The 18,118-nt window shown below is 50.5% G+C and overlaps 1 protein-coding gene across 1 annotated transcript; it reads left to right on the plus strand.

Moving 5' to 3' along the window:
- The first annotated feature begins 2,026 nt into the window (after positions 1-2,026).
- On the plus strand, positions 2,027-17,299 carry WDR24 (WD repeat domain 24). Its single transcript, XM_030578639.1, is given in 20 exon segments — positions 2,027-2,111; positions 4,261-4,810; positions 4,813-4,947; positions 4,950-5,015; positions 5,018-5,075; positions 5,077-5,180; positions 6,318-6,416; positions 6,419-6,477; positions 6,479-6,494; positions 7,521-7,606; positions 7,608-7,733; positions 7,735-7,846; positions 7,849-8,192; positions 10,790-10,814; positions 10,817-10,907; positions 11,219-11,340; positions 12,451-12,555; positions 12,807-13,144; positions 14,835-15,019; positions 16,671-17,299. Coding segments are annotated over 19 exon segments (2,343 nt in total). The 5' UTR covers positions 2,027-2,111; positions 4,261-4,707; the 3' UTR covers positions 16,840-17,299.
- Positions 17,300-18,118: the final 819 nt, after the last annotated feature.

Raw genomic sequence — 18,118 nt, forward strand, 5'->3', positions numbered from 1 at the left:
TCACTGCATTCTACTGAAAGTCTGAATTTGTCTCTATTAACTAGAGAAAGATAGATTTTAAGTAATTATAGGTGGTAAGGCTGAATAATCAGAATTAGTTACAAAGAAATAAAAAGATGAGCACACAAGCTAATTCTTAAACTTTACCAAGTTAAGGGTGTGATGTTGCACTCCATATGCTTTATGGAAATATGCTTATGAATATGACATAACTGGAATATGCTTTACATTAAATACCCGTATAGGGTGTCATTAGAAAGCTTGTAATCTACTAAGTGTTTTTCATCCTATTGTTTGCATGTATTATTTCTATATCTGGAGTTAGGAGAATAAGCCCTGGTCTACGTTAGCAGGGGGGGAATCAATCTAAGTCATGCAACTTTAGCTACCTGAATAACATAGCTGAAGTCAACATACTTAGATCGACTTACCATGGTATCTTCACCACGGTGAGCTAACTCCTGCTGCTCCCCTGTCAACTCTGCCTGCACCTCTCATGGCACTGGAGTACAGGATTTGACAGAAGAGGGCTCGGAGGTCAATTTATCGCATCTGAATGAGACATGATTAATCGATCCCTGCTGGATCAATCACTCTGCTGCCAATCCAGTGGATAGTGCAGACATACCCTAAATATAAATTTGTATCACTGATGTAAACAGATTAAGTAGAGGCCTTAAGGGTGCTCCAGAAACAATCAGTTGTAAATGGCCTTAGGGTATGTCTACATCTACAATTTGCAGCGCTGGTTGTTACAGCTGTATTAGTACAGCTGTATAGGGGCCAGTGCTGCAGAGTGGCCACACTTACAGCAACCAGCGCTGCAAGTGGGTGTTAGATGTGGCCACACTGCAGCGCTGCTGGGGCGGCTTCAAGGGGGGTTCGGGGAACGCGAGAGCAAACGGGGAAGGAGACCAGCTTCGCCGCGGTTTGCTCTCGCGTTCCCCGAACCCCCCTGCAAACCGCAGGGAAGGAGACCTGCTTGCTCGGGGATTCGGGGAATGCGAGAGCAAACCGCAGGGAAGGAGACCTGCTTGCACGGGGGTTCGGGGAACGCAAGAGCAAACCGGGGAAGGAGACCAGCTTCGCCGCGGTTTGCTCTCCGCGTTCCCCGAACCCCCCTGCAAACCGCAGGGAAGGAAGACCTGCTTGCTCGGGGTTCGGAGAACACGAGAGCAAACGGGGAGGAGACCTGCTTGATTACCAGCGGCTTCCTCAGGTATGCTGGGATCCTGCTTATTCCATGGAGGTCAAGAAAAGCGCTGGTAAGTGTCTACACTTGATTACCAGCGCTGGATCACCAGCGCTGGATCCTACTACACCCGAGACAAAACGGGAGTACGGCCAGCGCTGCAAACAGGGAGTTGCAGCACTGGGATGCCCTGCAGATGTGTACACCTCCTAAGTTGCAGCGCTGGTAAACCCCCTCACCAGCGCTGCAACTTTGTGATGTAGACAAGCCCTCAGTTACCTGAAAGCCTTCCTGTGTACCTGTGGGCCAGTCCATGGGGAATGGAGACTAGGGGTCTTACAGTGACATGTGACCATAACAAATCATAACCATAGGGTGTCACACCCTAACATTAGCAAGGGAAGCCCCATCTTTAGGAAACTGACTAGGAGAACCCAGTGGGCCTCAGGCCTAAGCCTAGCACAGGAATCTCTGCCCTAGCCCAGGGAGCTTAGTAACCCAGCTGGGGGACCACAACGGGCATCAAGTCTAATCCTAGTCCTGAATCACTACCCATAGTAACCCTGACCCTAGCCTGGGGGGCCCTCCCTTCAGTAACCCCAGCGGGGTGACCCCAAAGAGCCCCTTGGAATCCCTGGACTTAGTACCCCTAAATACTACCCCGGGATACCCCTTAGACCCCTAACCCCAGTCCGCTTCTCCCCTCCGGCCGCCTCACCTCTGCGGGGCTCCAGCTCCAGCTCCCTCCCTGCGCCTCCCCTGCCGGGCCCCAGCCCGCGGCCAATGGCTCCCGGCCGGCCTGGGGGCGGGGCGCTACCGGCGGCGGAAGGGCTGGCGGAGCGGAAGCGGAGCCGAGCCGAGCGGCGTTCCGTGGCTGTGGCAGAGGAGCCGGCAGGGCCCAAGTTGCTCGTTTCCCGCGGTAGGTGTCGGGCTGGCCTCCAGCCCGGGCCCGTTTCCCCCGTATTGCTGGGCCTGCGGCCCCTTGTCCTCGCCACTTCCCGGCCAGCGGGGGGACGAAAGGGGAGCCATGGGCTGCCAGGCGGGGTGGAGGGTGTGGGGGCTAAGGAAGTGACATGGGGACGAGGGGAGAGCGGTGGGTTAGGGGAAGGGGCAGGGGATTGGGGTGTAAGGAAGGGGCAGGGAGATGGAGGGTAGTGGGGGTTAAGGAAGAGAGATGGGAGATTGAGGGTAAGGGACTGGGGGGGTAAGGAGAGAGAGGGGGTAAGGAAGGGGCAGGGAGATGGAGGGTAGTGGGGGGTAAGGAGAGGAGATGGGGAGATTGAGGGTAAGGATGGGGGGGGTAAGGAAGAGAGATGGGGTAAGGAAGGGGCAGGGAGATGGAGGGTAGTGGGGGGTAAGGAAGAGAGATGGGGAGATTGAGGGTAAGGGATGGGGGTAAAGGAAGAGATGGGGTAAGGAAGGGGCAGGGAGATGGAGGGTAGTGGGGGGTAAGGAAGAGAGATGGGGAGATTGAGGGTAAGGGATGGGGGGTAAGGAGAGAGATGGGGTAAGGAAGGGGCAGGGAGATGGGGGATAAGGAAGAGAGGTGGGAGGGACCAAAGGTAGGGGGCAGGGGGTAAGGAACGGGCAGGGAGACTAAGGGTAGGGGTTGTGGGGGGTAAGGAAGAGGGGAGGTGGGCGGGGAGTAAGGAGGGAGCAGGAGGACTGAGGGAGAGGGCAGGGGTATGGAAGGGGGGCCATGGGCTGCCAGGGCAGGAGGTGGAGATTAAGAAAGGTATTGGGAGGAGCTATTCTAAGCAGGGAGATCCAGGCTACTAGCCCCCTTTTAAAGAGCCCCATCACCCGAAACTGTCCACTCTTCCACTAATCAGTAACCCATGGTGACTCCTGCCCTTCTCTGTAGGGAGCAACCAGACACATGGCTGTAAAGGGTAGGCAACTGACTGCTTTGTTGTCTTGGTCCCCTCTCTACATGAGGTTCCAACATCCAAGGTTGTGGTTGCTGTGAATGCCTGGAGATCCATTATATCCTTACTTTTTTGTATGCTTGGGGCACCTTGAGGACGTTACAGGGCAGAAGGTTGTGTGAAACAGAATGTGTTTGTCACTGAGCTTTAGCAACATGCCAAGGCTTCTTTCTGTCTCTTGGGAAGATCTCAAAATGGATGAGAGGATTTCAGTGCTGTGAACATTATCTATACATGGTTTCTCAACCTGGGGTGGGGACCCAAAATTGGGTTGCCAGAATGTTTCAGAGGGTCTTGTGGCAGTTCCATCCCAAGGGGTGGCTGGGCTCACCTCCCTGCTCCAGGTTACTGCAACCTCTGGGATCTCAGTGCCACTTAGATGTGTCCAGTGGCCAAACTTGAGCTGAATGGCACTGCACCCCATGTGCCAGGTCCACAACCCACTTCCACAATTTGGTCTCAGTGCTGCAACCCCAGAGTTTGCAATGCCTGGAGTGGCGAGCCAAGCCCAAGAGCTCTACAGCACAAGAGCTGCCACTATGGGTTGAGTGCTGCGCAGGACCTGACTGAAACCCTGCCCCAAGGGCCTCCACCCCCAGACTATTACGAGGTTGCGTCAGGCCATAAACATTTATAAATGGGGTCCTGAGTCCAAAAAGGTTGAGAAACCCCATCTCGTTGATCCTTCTGCCCTGACTTCGTATTGGTGCCAGTGAGAAAGCAGGAGAACTGTGTGGCAAACATGGCTCTAGAATGAGGGATGCTTGGCATTTTCCTCAGCAGAAAGGCCTAAGATGGGAGTTTCAACTCTAATTTCACTGCATTAGGTGATCCTTCATGGTTGAGGTATGCTGTCAGTATGGAGAGCTTGCCCATTGCTGCCTATGCTGTAGTTGGCTGGATAACAAACACAGTCCTCCCTCTCTATTGCAGTCACTCTTCGGCACTAAATTCACTATTAGAACAAAAATAAAATGCTTTCTCTGGTGCTTGCACCAATTTTGGGCATTATGACCTTATGATGAAGAAGTCTGCAGTCTAATCCTGTTATGTCTTGTGTTACTGAACAGCTCATTGGCTCACTTCTATCTTGGTCACTGCATTTTGCCTTCTGAGTGATTCTTCTCTTGCTTTAACAAGGCCCTTACTGAGAGCTTCAGCAAGAGTTTGTTCATGCAAGAGCGGTATTTCCCAGATATTTGAATTAAGAAGGAACTGAAATCTCTGAAAGGTTACATAACATGGACTTACTGGAAAGTACACGCAGGGGGTGACCAAAAGAGACACCAGGACTGAATCTGGGCTATTCTGTAAGTGGTTGTGCAGTAGTTTCTGTAGTTAAAGACTGATTGATTGATTAATGTATCAGGAAAAGTGGTATGCAAGTCCAGCTGGAACAGTAGAAGAGAATCCTAGATGCTGCATAAATTGATTAATTTGCTTTCAAGGTTTAATGAGGTCTGCAAGCAGTTGGTGGAAATGGACTCACCTGGGAGAATGCTCCATGTGGAGATATAAGTCCTCAAAGCCTTCTCTTTGGGCAGGGCATCCAGTGGTGCTAAGAGAGAAGTCACACAGAGGACAACCATGGAGAAAATGGCCAGGGCTACCACTGCCCTTGGTGGCAACACCATCACTGGACGTACCATGTTCTGTCACCTGGAGGCCCCTGCTAATGCCATCAGTGTGTGCGTGATGCTGCTCAGGTGGTGGTAGCTGGCCGCAACATCTTCAAGATCTATTCAATAGATGAAGATCAGTTTGTGGAGAAGCTAAACTTGCGTGTTGGCCGTAAACCATCCCTGAACTTCAGCTGTGCTGATGTGGTGTGCATCAGATGATAGAACCTGTTGCCACAGCAGCTACCAATGGTGTGGTTGTGACCTGGAACCTGGGAAGCCATCCCGTAACAAACAGGACCAGCTGTTCACTGAACACAAGCGGACAGTTAACAAGTGTGCTCCATCCCACTGAAGTATATATGCTCCTCAGTGGCTCCCAGGACTGCTATATGAAATGCGTTGACCTACGCAAGAAAGATTCTGTCAGCACCTTCTCTGGTAAGGGCTCTGGCCATGTCTACACTGCAGAGCCTATGCTGGGATAGGCTTGCATAGTGGTGGACACAGTGTTAGCCGACAGAAGAGGAGTTCTTCCGCGTAGTAATGTCATCTTCCCATACAGTGTTAGCTAATATACAGAAGACTGCATCGTCGGCATAGTTGTGTCTCCACTGTGGGTTTTGTTGGCATAGCTATGTCATTAGCTGTGGTTTTTCACAGTCCTAACCAACATAGCTATGCCAGATAAGTTTTAAGTTTAGACCATCCCCATCTTGGGTCCACTTGGCCAGTGTTCGTGTGTTAGGATGCTTATTGCATATGTTGCAGGCTGGAGTTTCAATTATCACCTTAAATAAGGGGAAAAAATACAGATAATTCCCTATGTTCTAGAACTTTGTCCCTCTGATCCTTTTGTGCTTCACTGTGGTAAAGATTTACCCCTTCTGGGCTATGATGATCCAGGAATGGATTGGGGGACAGAGTCCCTACTGGTGGGACTTCTAGTCAGTAGCAGCCAGTTATATAAGCCTATGTCATTATCATCTGGGGTCTCAGGCTCACGACATGCAGCTTTTTGGTCTGATTGAAAATTGTGTGTAGCCGATGTCTAGAGCTGCATTATCTGTGTCAGTTGTTAGGGTAGTGTTAGAGCTGCTGGGGGATGGTTGATCTGCTTCCCATTGTCCCTGATTCATACCCTCTTCCCAACCACATCCAACTCAGTTGCCCATATCTGGTACCATTGAATCTGGTACCTGAGGAAAGCAGTGGTTTTGATGACAAAGTTACTGACTGGGTAAGGGAGATAGACTAGGACAAAAAAAGTGTGATGAACATTGGCTGGATTGACAGCTCTGAAGTTCTCTATTTATGGACTATGTAGGGCAGAGGCAGTGCCAGCTCTGCAAAGGAACTGTTTTGAACTGGGGTGGTTTATTGGAGCATTAGTAGAACGTGATTTCTGCTTTTCCTACACCCGGTTGCACTGGGTTGGGTCCAGGGAGAGAATCAAGCTGGCCTGCCATTGGCAGCTTATTGTAGACCCTGTCTAGCAACATGAGTGTTACCAACACCAGGGGTAATGACTTGCTGGGACCCTGTCGGATCTGGTCTACAGTTCCTATTGTCCCTCAGGCCAGTCGGAAAGTGTGCGCGATGTGCAGTTAGCATCCGTGATTACTTCACCTTTTGCTGCAACCTTTGAGAATGGGAACGTGCAGCTGTGGGACATCCGCCGCCAGACCGCTACGAGAGGATGTTCACAGCTCACAATGGGCCTGTTTTCTGCTGTGACCTGGCATCTAGAAGACAGTATGGTGCTATAATCTACCACCCCAGTTGAGCCCCGCTCTGCCCATGCAATCACTCTGTCTTATCAAAAAATTCCTGAAGGTGGTGCCTTCACACAGTGGTTCTGTGAGAACTGACTGGTGGAGTGCTGAGAACCTTGATGGGCCAAACGGCTCTCTCCTGAATATCGGAAGGAGCAGCGGGCTTATACAAGAAGTCACTCTTGCTGTTCTGTGGGATAGCCAGCAGTAACTAGTAAACTAGAAGTGAGCTGCTGGAACAAGGCAATATCAGGTTCATCCATCATATTTCACCAACTTGATCAGCTCAGGGAGTGAGAGGGCTAATTTAATACACAGCTTGCTTGTGTCTTAGGCACATTTGTCATCCTGCCATTAAGTATAAACTGAGATTCGCTGGGGGAGAAAGTCCAGATTTCCCAGTAAATAATTAATTTATACTAAAAAAAAAAAAATGTTGCATGCAACTCCTGGACCCTGAACAGCCTGCTGGAACTCCTTGTCCATCTGGTGCTGGGGAGCTGTTTTCACAAGCTGAGAGAAAGCACAAAGTACGTAAAATTAGCCGTTTTGTCCCTCTGCTTTTATTTGTGGGGGGTAGAGGGGAGCTGGAAGCCCCTCTCATTTTCACTGACTGAAATGCAAAAGGGCAGTTTGCCTTAAATCAGGGGAACCAATTTTCTCAACTGGAGGGCCTCACCTACTCTGAATAAAATGGAAGATATTGCATCCTCCCTTTTGTTTAATATGTAGGTGTAGTCTGTGGAACTACAGTTCCCAGCATGGCACGGTTTCCCTTTTGATATAGTTGGAATCTGCACACATGGGACCTGTAGTTTGGTGAGCTATGCGCCATGCTAAAAGAGAGGGTGCGAAGGCCTGTGCTTGTGTTAGTGCCATGTAGCTGGCAGGCAGCACTCTGACCACCTGTAGCTTAAAAGGCGTGCATAAAAAGCCAATATCCAGATCAACTTTCAGGACATTTCTCCAGCTAATGTTTCTGCTTGTTCCTTCTCCCTGTTGCCAGGGGCTGCTGGCGACAGGAGGCGAGATAAGATGGTGAAGGTCTGGGACATGAACACCAACAGGGCCAAAGAGATCTATTGCGTGCAAAACCATAGCTTCTTTGGCAAGGGTCAAGTGGCGGCCTGAGTGTAAGCACCACATCGCCACCTGCTCCATGATGGTGGACCACAACATCTACGTGTGGGACGTGCGGCGCCCCTTCATCCCGTCTGCCATTGTGTGAAGAGCACAGGATTCACCACGGTATCGTGTGGCGCCACCTGCACGATCCCTACTTTCTCCTCTTCGGGCTCCAAGGACAGCACCCTTTACAGCACATCTTCAAGGACCCAGCCAGCCCATTGACAGGGCCAACCCTGAGGGCCTGTGCTACAGCCTCTTTGGGGACCTGGCCTTTGCAGCCAAAGAGAGCCTGATCTCCTCTGACTCCAACCGCAAGCCCTACATCGGTGACAGGCGGCATCCTATTTTCTTCAAGCGTAAGCTGGACCCCACGGAGCAGTTTGAGTACATCTCTTCTTCCAGTGCCCTGAGTGTCTTCGAGACAGACCTGGAGAGTGGCAGCATGGATTGGTTTGTGAGAACAGCCAAGCAGTATGCACTGGCAGGGAGACCCCTGGCAGAGCTGTGTGACCACAATGCCAAGGTAGCCAAAGAGCTTGACCGTGACCAGGTATGTGCAACCCTCTAACAGCCTGTGGGAAGGGAGAGGCAGGCTCTGTTTATTGGCTGAGCCTTCAAGCCAAACTGGCTGGCATAGGAAGCCTTGATGGTATGTATAGCCAGGTACCATGTGGAGACAGGTCATGCGGGCTGTAGCGAATGTCTGGTTGTCTGCTGCCCTCTAATGGGAACAGCTATACATAGTGTAAATTTACATACATTTACTGCATCTCTGTACTCTTAGCATAGTGATTTCTGAGCTGTTTCTGGTTGCTAATGTTTGTTTGACAGGGTGTCTCATGAAATCTCATTGGCCAGATTAATGCAGGTTGGTTTGGATTGGAGTCCTGTCAGAAGGACTGTCCATGCTGCCTGATGGGAGCAATGGCAAACTGCAGAGCACTGAGCTGGGGAGAGGAGAGGTGACTGGTGAGGTACTGCAGCCTCCATGTCAGCTCTGTCCTTATCTAACATCTTTGCTCTGGAACGGAGAGTAACCTGCACTTTCATTAAATTTGTAGGCGATGCTAAATTGGGAAGAGTTGTGAGGACAGGGAAGTGATACTAAACTTGATTTAGATCAGAAATGTAGGGCAAAAACAATACAGTGAGATCCCCCTTGGGCAAATGGTGGTGGGGACAGAGGGTGAAGAATGATCCTCCCTATACAGATTCAGTGGGGACAGAGGGTGGAGGGGAACCTAACAGAATGCAGAAAAGGTGTTAGATGGGCTACACCACCACCAGATCCTAAAGACTGGTGCCTGCTCCAGAGGAAGGGGAAAAGATCTCTTACTGATATGCTAGACTTAGTGATCTGTTCTGAGTCTAATACGATTTAGTATTTTCATTAATAACTTGGATGATGGAATCTAAAGCATGTGTACAAAATTTACAGATGACATCAGGCTGGGAGGGGTTGCAAGCACTTTGGAAGACAGGATTAAAATTCAAAATGACCTTGATAAGAGAATTGGTCTGAAATTAACAAGATGAAATTCAATGAAAACAAGTGCAAGATAAATCCATGCACAATACGAAGGGAACAACTGGCTGGCAGCAGTAATGCAGAAAAAGATCTGGAGTTACAATGGATCACAAATTGAATATAAGCCAACAATATCTTGCAAAAAATGCAAATATTTTATGGGGTGTATCAACAGGGGTGTCATATGCAATACGTGGGAGGTATTTGTCATGCTCTATTCCACGGTTATGAGGCCTCAGCTGGAGTACTGTGTCCAGTTTTGAGCACCACACTTTGAGAAAGTTGTGAGCAAATTGAGATTTCAGTCCAGAGGAAAACAACAAAAATGATGAAAAGTTCAGAAAACTTGACCCAGGAGGAAAGGTTGAAAAGCTGGCTGTGTGTAGAGTCTTCAGAAAAGACTTAGGGGGGACCTGATAACAATCTTCAAATATGTATGGGGCTGTTACAAAGAGGCCAGTAAACAGCTGTTTTCCATGTCCACTGAAGACAGAACAAGAAATAATGGGCTTAATCTGCAGTAAGGGAGATTTAGGTTTGATATTAGAAGGTCTTTCCTAAGGACAGCTAAGTACTGGAATAGGTTACCAAGAGAGCTTGTGGAATTCCTGTCATTGGAGGTTTTTAAGAACAGGCTGGACAGACATACCTGTCAGGAATGATCTAGGTTTACTTGGTCCAGTCTCTCAGTGCAGGGGGCTGGACTAGATGACCTCTTGAGCTCTACGTTTCTATGATTCAATGTTCTCGATTCAGTAGTTGGTAAAGCCCTGAGTATGGAAGCAGGGTTAGTGCTGGGAAGTGACTTGGAAACGTAGCTTGCCCAAGGGTTAAGCTCCTTCTGTTGTTTCTCTTTTCCTTTCTTTCTTTAAGAGTTGTTGCTATGAGATGAGATGTGCTCCACTCACTGCAAAGGCCACGGCTAGAAATGCAGTGTCATCAGCGTGCATCTAGCCCCTGCTAGTTGGGGGCTGACCTATGTCCTGTAGTCAGAGCTGTTCTATCTTTTCTCCGCTCCCTTTGTCTCTGTCACATCTACTCCTCTTCAGATGTCTGTCTCCTGCCGTCCCCTCTACTACAGAGTGCCCCTTGGTGCATTGGGTCTTACATTGCTTCTGCACAGGAGGAGCAAAGAAACGGATAGGAGCAGAGGTAGATTGTCTGGACTGGGCACAATTTCACTCACGTGCAAGGAGATTTGAAAATAGTGTAGAGCCCACCAAGCACTGTTTATGACAATACACTAACCCAAAAGTAGAGCCCAGATCCCAGCACTCTGAGGATGTTCTGATCCAGGGCCAGACCTAGAGCTTGTCCCTCCTTGCGTAGCTCTGCTGATGTACCTGCACTGCTGTGCTGGTCTTGGGTTCTGCCAGTTCCGTTACCTGAGAGGGCAGGAAAGATCTAGGGAACATTGCAGGATGGATAGAAACTCTACAGTGCAGCAGGTCCCCTCCCCCCAGACACCACCGGTGAGGGACGAGATGCATGTCCTGCCCCGGGCTTTCAGCTTGGGGCCCTGAACTATGCTCCAGAACCAACTTTCTGATGTTGTTGCCTTGGTTGACAGACAGTGGTAACAATCTAACCCTTTCCCTTCTCTCTCTCCCTGGGGGCAGGTTGCCCAGACATGGACGATGCTCCGATTATTTACTCCAGCCCTGGCACTGTGCCCTCTGCTAACCTGAAACCACAGCCTGGGGAAGGGCAGCAAACCTCCCTCCCACTCATGAACAGGTGAGCAGTCTAACCACGGCATTCCCTGATATGGCCCTATTGGGAGAAAGTGGATGGGGAGGCCTGCACTGGCATACAGGGGGTATGTGGAAACTTGACTCGCTGATAGGAAAGGGGGAACCACTCTGGAGATTACTTCTTACACCAACTTAGAGTCACTGCAGAGGAATTGATTACTTCCCACTGGTCTAAGTCAGATGGGCCTTCCCAGTGGGCCAGCTCCTTCATTCCTATCAGAGTGGCAGCTACTACTATGGCTTCTTTCAGCATGAGACAGAAATGGGCTAATGTGGGCTTGGCTTCTTTCCCAGCTTTAACCTGAAGGACATACCATCTGGGATAGGCAACGAGTCCAGATTGGAGCGCAGCAAAGGAGATAGCCGGTCCGAAAACATCCTCATGGATTCTTCCTCCACCTTAATCAACAACGATGGTAACATTTCAATGGCTGGGCCAATGGCTAGCTTGGTAATAGGAGTCCAAAATGCTCACTGTTTGTGGTGCAATCCAGACAGTGAGGGGTTAAGTCACCGCCTGCCCTGTAACTTTGGATGCCTCAAATGCTTTGCTACTGTAACTCCCTGCTTGGGGATATTCACGGTCAGCAACAAGCATGACCCCATCAGCCTGCCAACAACACACTATCACACTCTGTGGTCTCTAGCTGCCTTGGTCACTACTTGCAGGGTGACCCCAGCACACTCCCAGTCATCTTCCCTGCTCCTAGCAGAGCGATGGCCTACAGCTACCCTTAACTGTGCCAGTGTTCCTCCACTCTCAGCTACTGCTCTGGTCCTTTTGAGCCCAACTGCCAGCCAGCAATGATCACAGACACTCTTTTTGTCTTGGTTATTGTTAGCAGGTGACACAACCTCTCACTGGTCTGCATTGCACCATGACGTCGTCATCCTGTTGGGATGCGGTTCTAGTTCCAGTTAGCGCCCCCCCCCCCCCCTCCAGGGAACTCTGCCCCAACAACACCAGCCAAATCATGGTTGCAGAACCTCAGGCATTTTGATCAGTGAACGTGCAAATTGTCTGCAGATCATTGGCCCAAGTCTCTTGAGGCTGGAGTCTGTCACTCTGGAATGTGGGAGGATTGGGATGGGACAGTGGATATTGGTTAGAACAGAGAACTGGAAGTCAGGACAGCTTGCCCCAGCCCTCTGTGCTGTGTGACCCTTGACATATCACTTCCAACACCTCTGTGCCTCAGTTTTCCCATCTGTGGCAGGGACAGTGCTGCTGCCCTCCCTCTGTGAAGCACTTTGCGATCATTGGATAGAAGGTGCTTTACCAATGCAGAACACTGTGCCTTTCTGTCCCACCTTTGCTCCGGCCCCAGGTCAGTTTGCTGAGGGTGGGAGCAGAGGCCATGCTGAGTTGGCAGCTGGGCTGAGGTTTGTGAGCAGCCTGCATTTTCTGCCATAGCGACACAGGGAAGTCTGACAAACTGTTCTCCTGTAGGTCCTGACCTGACTTGTCTTCTCTCTCTTTCTCTTTCTCTCTCTCTCTGCTGCTCCTCCTCTTTGTGTTCATCCAGAGAATGAGGAGACAGAGGGCAGCGATGTCCCTGCGGACTATCTCCTGGGGGATGTGGAGGGAGATGAGGATGAGCTGTACATGATGGACCATGAGAATCCCCATGGTGAGTTTGTTGTTCTGTGAATGCACACGCATGACTGCAGTGCAGCTGGGTCTCAGCAGGACGAGCCTGTATGTACTACTGCACTGGAGAGGATGCCAGCTCCCTCCTTGATTCCTTTGTCTGGTGGTGGTGTAGTTGTGTCTCTCCCAGGATATTAAAGAACAAGGTGGGTGATATTACCAGACCCACCTTGTGTCGCCTTTATCCATGGCACTACTCCTGCTCACTGAAGAGGGCTTGTCTCTTTGCAGCCGAAGAGCAGGAATACATCCTCCCCCAGGAGGCCTTCCCCCTGCGCCACGAAATAGTGGACAACCCCTCGGCCCTGGACCACTTGCAGGACAAGGCAGACTCTCCTCATGTCAGTGGCAACGAGGCTGAGACTGTGTCCCTGACGCCTGTGGAGTCCTTCTCCCTCATCTCCATCTCCCACTCGCTCTACGAGAACCGCCTGCCATCCGACTTCTTCAGCCCCATCGTCCGGGACATGCTCCTTTTCTACGCCGAGCAGGGGGATGTGCAGATGGCGGTGTCCGTGCTCATCGTGCTGGGCGACCGGATCAAGAAAGAGATCGATGAGCAAACCCAGGTATAGCGCTGTAGGGAGGAGGTACTTCCCAGAGAATGGCTTCTTCAGCAAAACTGCTGCATGTCCTCCCCCAGACTCTCATAACAATCCCTTGTATTTATACAGAGTCTTTCATCCAGAAGACCTCAGAGTGCTTTGCAAACTCTCCCTATAAGATACAAGGATTGCTTATCTATTAGCGAAATGCAGCCACCTCTAGGGTAGGGAACGTGGGTGTTGGTTGCACAGTGAAGTCCCACAACAGTGAAAGCAAATGCTGTATCCAGTTGAAACTGTAGACAGAATTCTCTGGAGTGGAGCTGGCTCAATCACTGGGGCTAACAACCCACTTCTGCAGAAAGCATCAGTGTCTACTGCCTCAGTACTGCCTCTGGTCTGAAAGGCAATCTCACTAGGAGCACAGGACCTGCTTCCTGGCACAGTACCAACTTGAAGGGAGGATATACATCTGCAGCATCACCAGCATCCTGAGGTTTTCCTTGGAGGCTCTTCTCCCTTTTGAGCACTGACCTCACCTGACCCTTTTGCCTTACAAGACGTAAGGGAGCTGCGTGGTTGCTGGCATGTGTCGGTGCTCCAGACTAGCTTGGTATATTTATTTGGGCTTGTGAAAACACAGCTCTCCAGAGCTCTAAGTGCAGAACAGTTTGCCCTATAACACGGCATACAAATAACTCCAGTTGACTCATTGTCAGTGCTCAGATCTTCTCCTTTCATCGCATTGTCCCCAATGGAGAGTCCTGAGCAGACTTTGCATTGAGCAAACTCAGGGTCTGCTGGACTGGTGGGAAGGAAATTCCAGAGCCAAGGGCTGTCCACAGACAATGGCCTGCCCCTGCCAGATGTATCTAGTGGCTCTCAGTTGTAGCATCCCAGCTAATCTCAAGCTGGAGAGAAGGTGCAATGCCTTTACAGATCAAATCCAACACCTGGAATGGTACCTGGAAGCCGGTGCTGATTTTGGCACGCTGTCAGAGATGCTAAACAGACAGGCACCAGCCAAAGTGTGAGAGCCTCAGATGTAGCCTGCATTGGAGCACATTTCAGTAACCCAGTCTGGAAGTGACAAAGGCATGGACAGCTGTAAGGAAGCCCACATCGAGCTTGAAGCTCCAAGCACAGATGGGGGAAGGCACTCCTGATACACTAACTGAAAGGGAGGTGGTGGGTGTTGGTCGAGGGCCTAGTCTGGTAACCTGTTCCCACACAGCTTGGGAGCACTGTGCTAGAGAATTGTCTCAGAATATATAGTAAGACCAAGCCCCTGTAAATGAATAAGAAATAATGTTTCCAGCTGGAAAGGTACCACCAAGCAAGGAGTCCAGTTAGGCCATCAGTCTTACGGACTGTGAGTTAAGAATTTCTTGGGAGCAAAGTGAATCATGCTTTTGGCTGTAGTTTCTCTCTGAGACAATACAAAGGCAGAAAGCTGCCGATATCAGATCTCCTTTGGAATGTCACCATCCCAGCTAACTGTGTGTGCTGTAGAATAATCCATGCATGAAGTAGCTAGATGGTATACCCTTCTGCACCCCTCCTTGTTTGGACTAACATTTGATAGCCCCTTCTAAAGCCAATTTAACCTGAGGCTGGAGTCATAGGGAGGGGGTTTGGATTCAGTAACTTTGCCCTCAGACGCTGATGTGAACCAAGACTAATTTAGGTGTTTGCCCCCCCTCCGCCATCCCAGGAGCACTGGTACACCTCCTATATCGACCTGCTGCAGCGCTTCCAGCTCTGGAATATCTCCAATGAGGTGATCAAACTGAGCACGTGCAGAGCCATCAACTGTCTCAACCAGGCCTCCACCACCCTGCATATCAACTGCAGCAACTGCAAGCGGCCGATGAGCAACAAGGGCTGGATCTGCGACAGGTGAGATGCTTTAGGATGGAGCGGGAGTGGGGTGGGTGCCTTCCTTTTGCAAGGGTTTGTCTGGAGGTGGGTAATGCATTATCTTGCAAATAATGTAATCTCCTGCCCAGTTCAGTTTCCATTATTATTATTTGTTTGTTCTCCAGTAGCACCTAGAGGCCCCAGTGAAGCTCACCCTATTGTGCTAGGCACTGTGCATACACTTATAAAGAGGTCCTGCCCTGAAGAGCTTACTCTAAATCAGGGGTCTCAAACTCAAATGACCACAAGGGCCACATGAGGTCTAGTGCATTGGCCCAAGGGCATCACTGACACCTCCACCCTCACTGACCCCACTCCACCCCTTCCATGAGGCACTGCCCCTGCCCACCTCTTCCTACCCCTTCCCCAAAGTCCCTACCCCAACGCTGCCCCTTCCCTGTCACCAGAGGGTGCAGGAGGGATGCCGGGTGTGGCAGGGGGCTCAGGGCAGGGATTTCAGGTGCAGGAGGGGTGCAGGGTGTGGCAGGGGGCTCAGGGCAAGGAGTTGGGGTGTGGGGTGTGAGCTCTGGCCTGGTGCCGCTTACCTAGAGCAGCTCCGGGGTGGCAGTGGCGCACATTGGGGCCAGGGCAGGCTCCTGGCCCCATGCCACCCTGCTCTGCTCCAGGAAGCAGCTGGAACCATGGTCCCTGGGGGAGTGGGGTGGGCACAGGGCTCCACTGCTGCTCCTCCAGGTACCTCCCACAAAGCTCCCATTGGCTGCAGTTCCCTTTCCCGGCCAATGGGAGCTGTGGGGGGCAGTACCTTGAAGCAAGGCAATGCAGGAGCCCTCTGTCTCCTCCCCTCCAGCCCAAGGGACATGCTGCCAGCCACTTAAAGGAGCAGTGCATGGCTCACGGTGCCATGGGGAGGGCCACGGGCTGTAGTTTGCCTACCCCCAGCCTGGAGAGAGGCAAAGGGGTGTAGGGGGGGCACGTGGAGCTTGGTGGGCCGCACAGAAGAGCCCCGCGGCCTGCGTGTTTGAGTCCACTGCTCTAAATACACCCGACACAAGGTGGAGGGAAAACAGAGGCAGAGAAAGGTGAATTGACCTTGCCCAAGATTACACAGCTGGCCAATGGCAGCACTGGGTATAGAACCCACATCCCCTGGCTCTCAGAGCACTATCCTAACTACTGAATCACACTGCAGAATGGAAACACAGTCTGCTGTTGGGGGGGTCCCTTGTGATCACTAACGATCTGTGCTGATTCTGAATGGTAAACAGTCTTCCAAGCATGTTCCCAGCCTGACCTGGGTTAAAGCTTCCTCCCCATGGTTCTGTTGGTTCTTTATAAGCTATTTGATTTGTAGTTGATTTCATTGCTGTGAGGCACCCAGTGTCGGGCCCAAATATTATGTTTTTCCTGCCGTTTTGGGTTTCCAGTTTATAAACTCACAGCCCCTTGTGCCAGCTAGGGCTGATGATGATACTGAAGGAGTTACAGTTTTGAGATGTGGGCAGGGATTGACTGAGCTCACACCCTGAGGAGTCTGCATTGATTGGATGGGTCCTTGATCCAGTTGGAAGCTGAGTGGTACATGCCAGTGTTTCACTGCCTGACCTGGCCACTTGCCCCAGAGTGCTTTCTCTGCAGCTGATTCACCTGTAATCTTCTCTCTCTGGGCCAGGTGTCGGCAGTGTGCCAGCATGTGTGCTGTGTGCCACCATGTGGTGAAGGGCCTGTTTGTGTGGTGCCAGGGCTGCAGTCATGGTGGCCACCTGCAGCACATCATGAAATGGCTAGAGACCAGTTCACACTGCCCAGCGGGCTGCGGTCACCTGTGCGAATACACCTGAACTGAAAGGAACCAACCCTCAGCTGATGAGAGGTGGGATTCAGTCCCTGACCCGCTTGGAACCAACAGCAGACTGATCGCTGGTGCCTCTTCTTGGGTGGAGGTTTTGGAGTTTACAGCCACTTGCCAGGAGAAGCTGTCTTGAATTTTACAGAGGCAGCACCTCTTGCAGTATGCTATCCTTGAACAGGATTGAGAGTGAGGCTGACATTGCATAGAGAAGGTTCCCCCACAGTGCTTGAAATACAGCAAAGCCTGCAACATCCAAGAGCCTTCCTGGACAGTTTTTCCTAGTCATTGTCTTCTATTTATTTTTGACTGGAGTGTAAATAATTTTGTATTAAAGGTACAGAATATCATGTAAACATAGTTCTTTATAAACCAGTCTAATGAGCAAGACAGTCTGAGCCGGACTCTGAGCTACAACTTGACTTTTATACTGAATAAAAAAGAACAAAGTAGCTTCAGTGAGTCACTTGTTTGTATGCAGCTGCCACATTGAATAATCTAAGAACCCTGCTTTGTCCAGCTCTGGCTGCATGTGCATAGCATCTTGGCTAATTCTCCTTGTGGAAAGGAGTCTAATGATCAGTCCTGACCACAGTCTAACAGGCAACAATTCTTGGGAAAGGGAGTTATTAATCCGATTCCCCACCCAATCCCCCAAATGCTGAGCATAAGGTAACCTGCAATTTCCTCTAGAAAAGGAAAATCAGACAGATTGCATGCGTCATAATGAATAGGGCACTAGCCTCTGGAGACTTAAGGAACAGTCCTGATTAGTTCACTTATGATTTCAGCTGAACATTCTCTTGTTCCTGGGGAATCTGGGGAGCTGAGACTGATGCCTTGGGCTGAGCAGAATCTACTTAGTCCCAGAGCTAGGAGTCAGGAGACACCACCCTGGTATATGTACTTAACAAGTGATTTAACTTCTCCAAGCCTCCATTTTCCCCCATCTGTTTAAATGGGCTTAAGTATTAAACTACTTTCAAAGGGAATCAGCTGAGAATCAATGCTTATACGTTGCTTTGAAAATGACAACTATACAGCCTTGAACAGAATCCTCCATCCTTGGGCCCCCTAAATACTTTCACAGCCCCAAGTTCTTGACATCCTCAGCCCCTTGCCATGCTTCTCATAGGAGGGAAGAAGCAGCAGCAACCAACTAGCTTTTGTTTGTACTGATCCACGCTGGCTCAGTCTGAGAAACCTGGTGGAAAAGAGGGAAGCACAAGCACATAGGAGGGGAAGAGTCAATGGGGCAGAACACAGGCTAG

The sequence above is a fragment of the Gopherus evgoodei genome, chromosome 10 (genome assembly GCF_007399415.2).
Source record: "Gopherus evgoodei ecotype Sinaloan lineage chromosome 10, rGopEvg1_v1.p, whole genome shotgun sequence".
NCBI classification, from domain to species: Eukaryota; Metazoa; Chordata; order Testudines; family Testudinidae; genus Gopherus; species Gopherus evgoodei.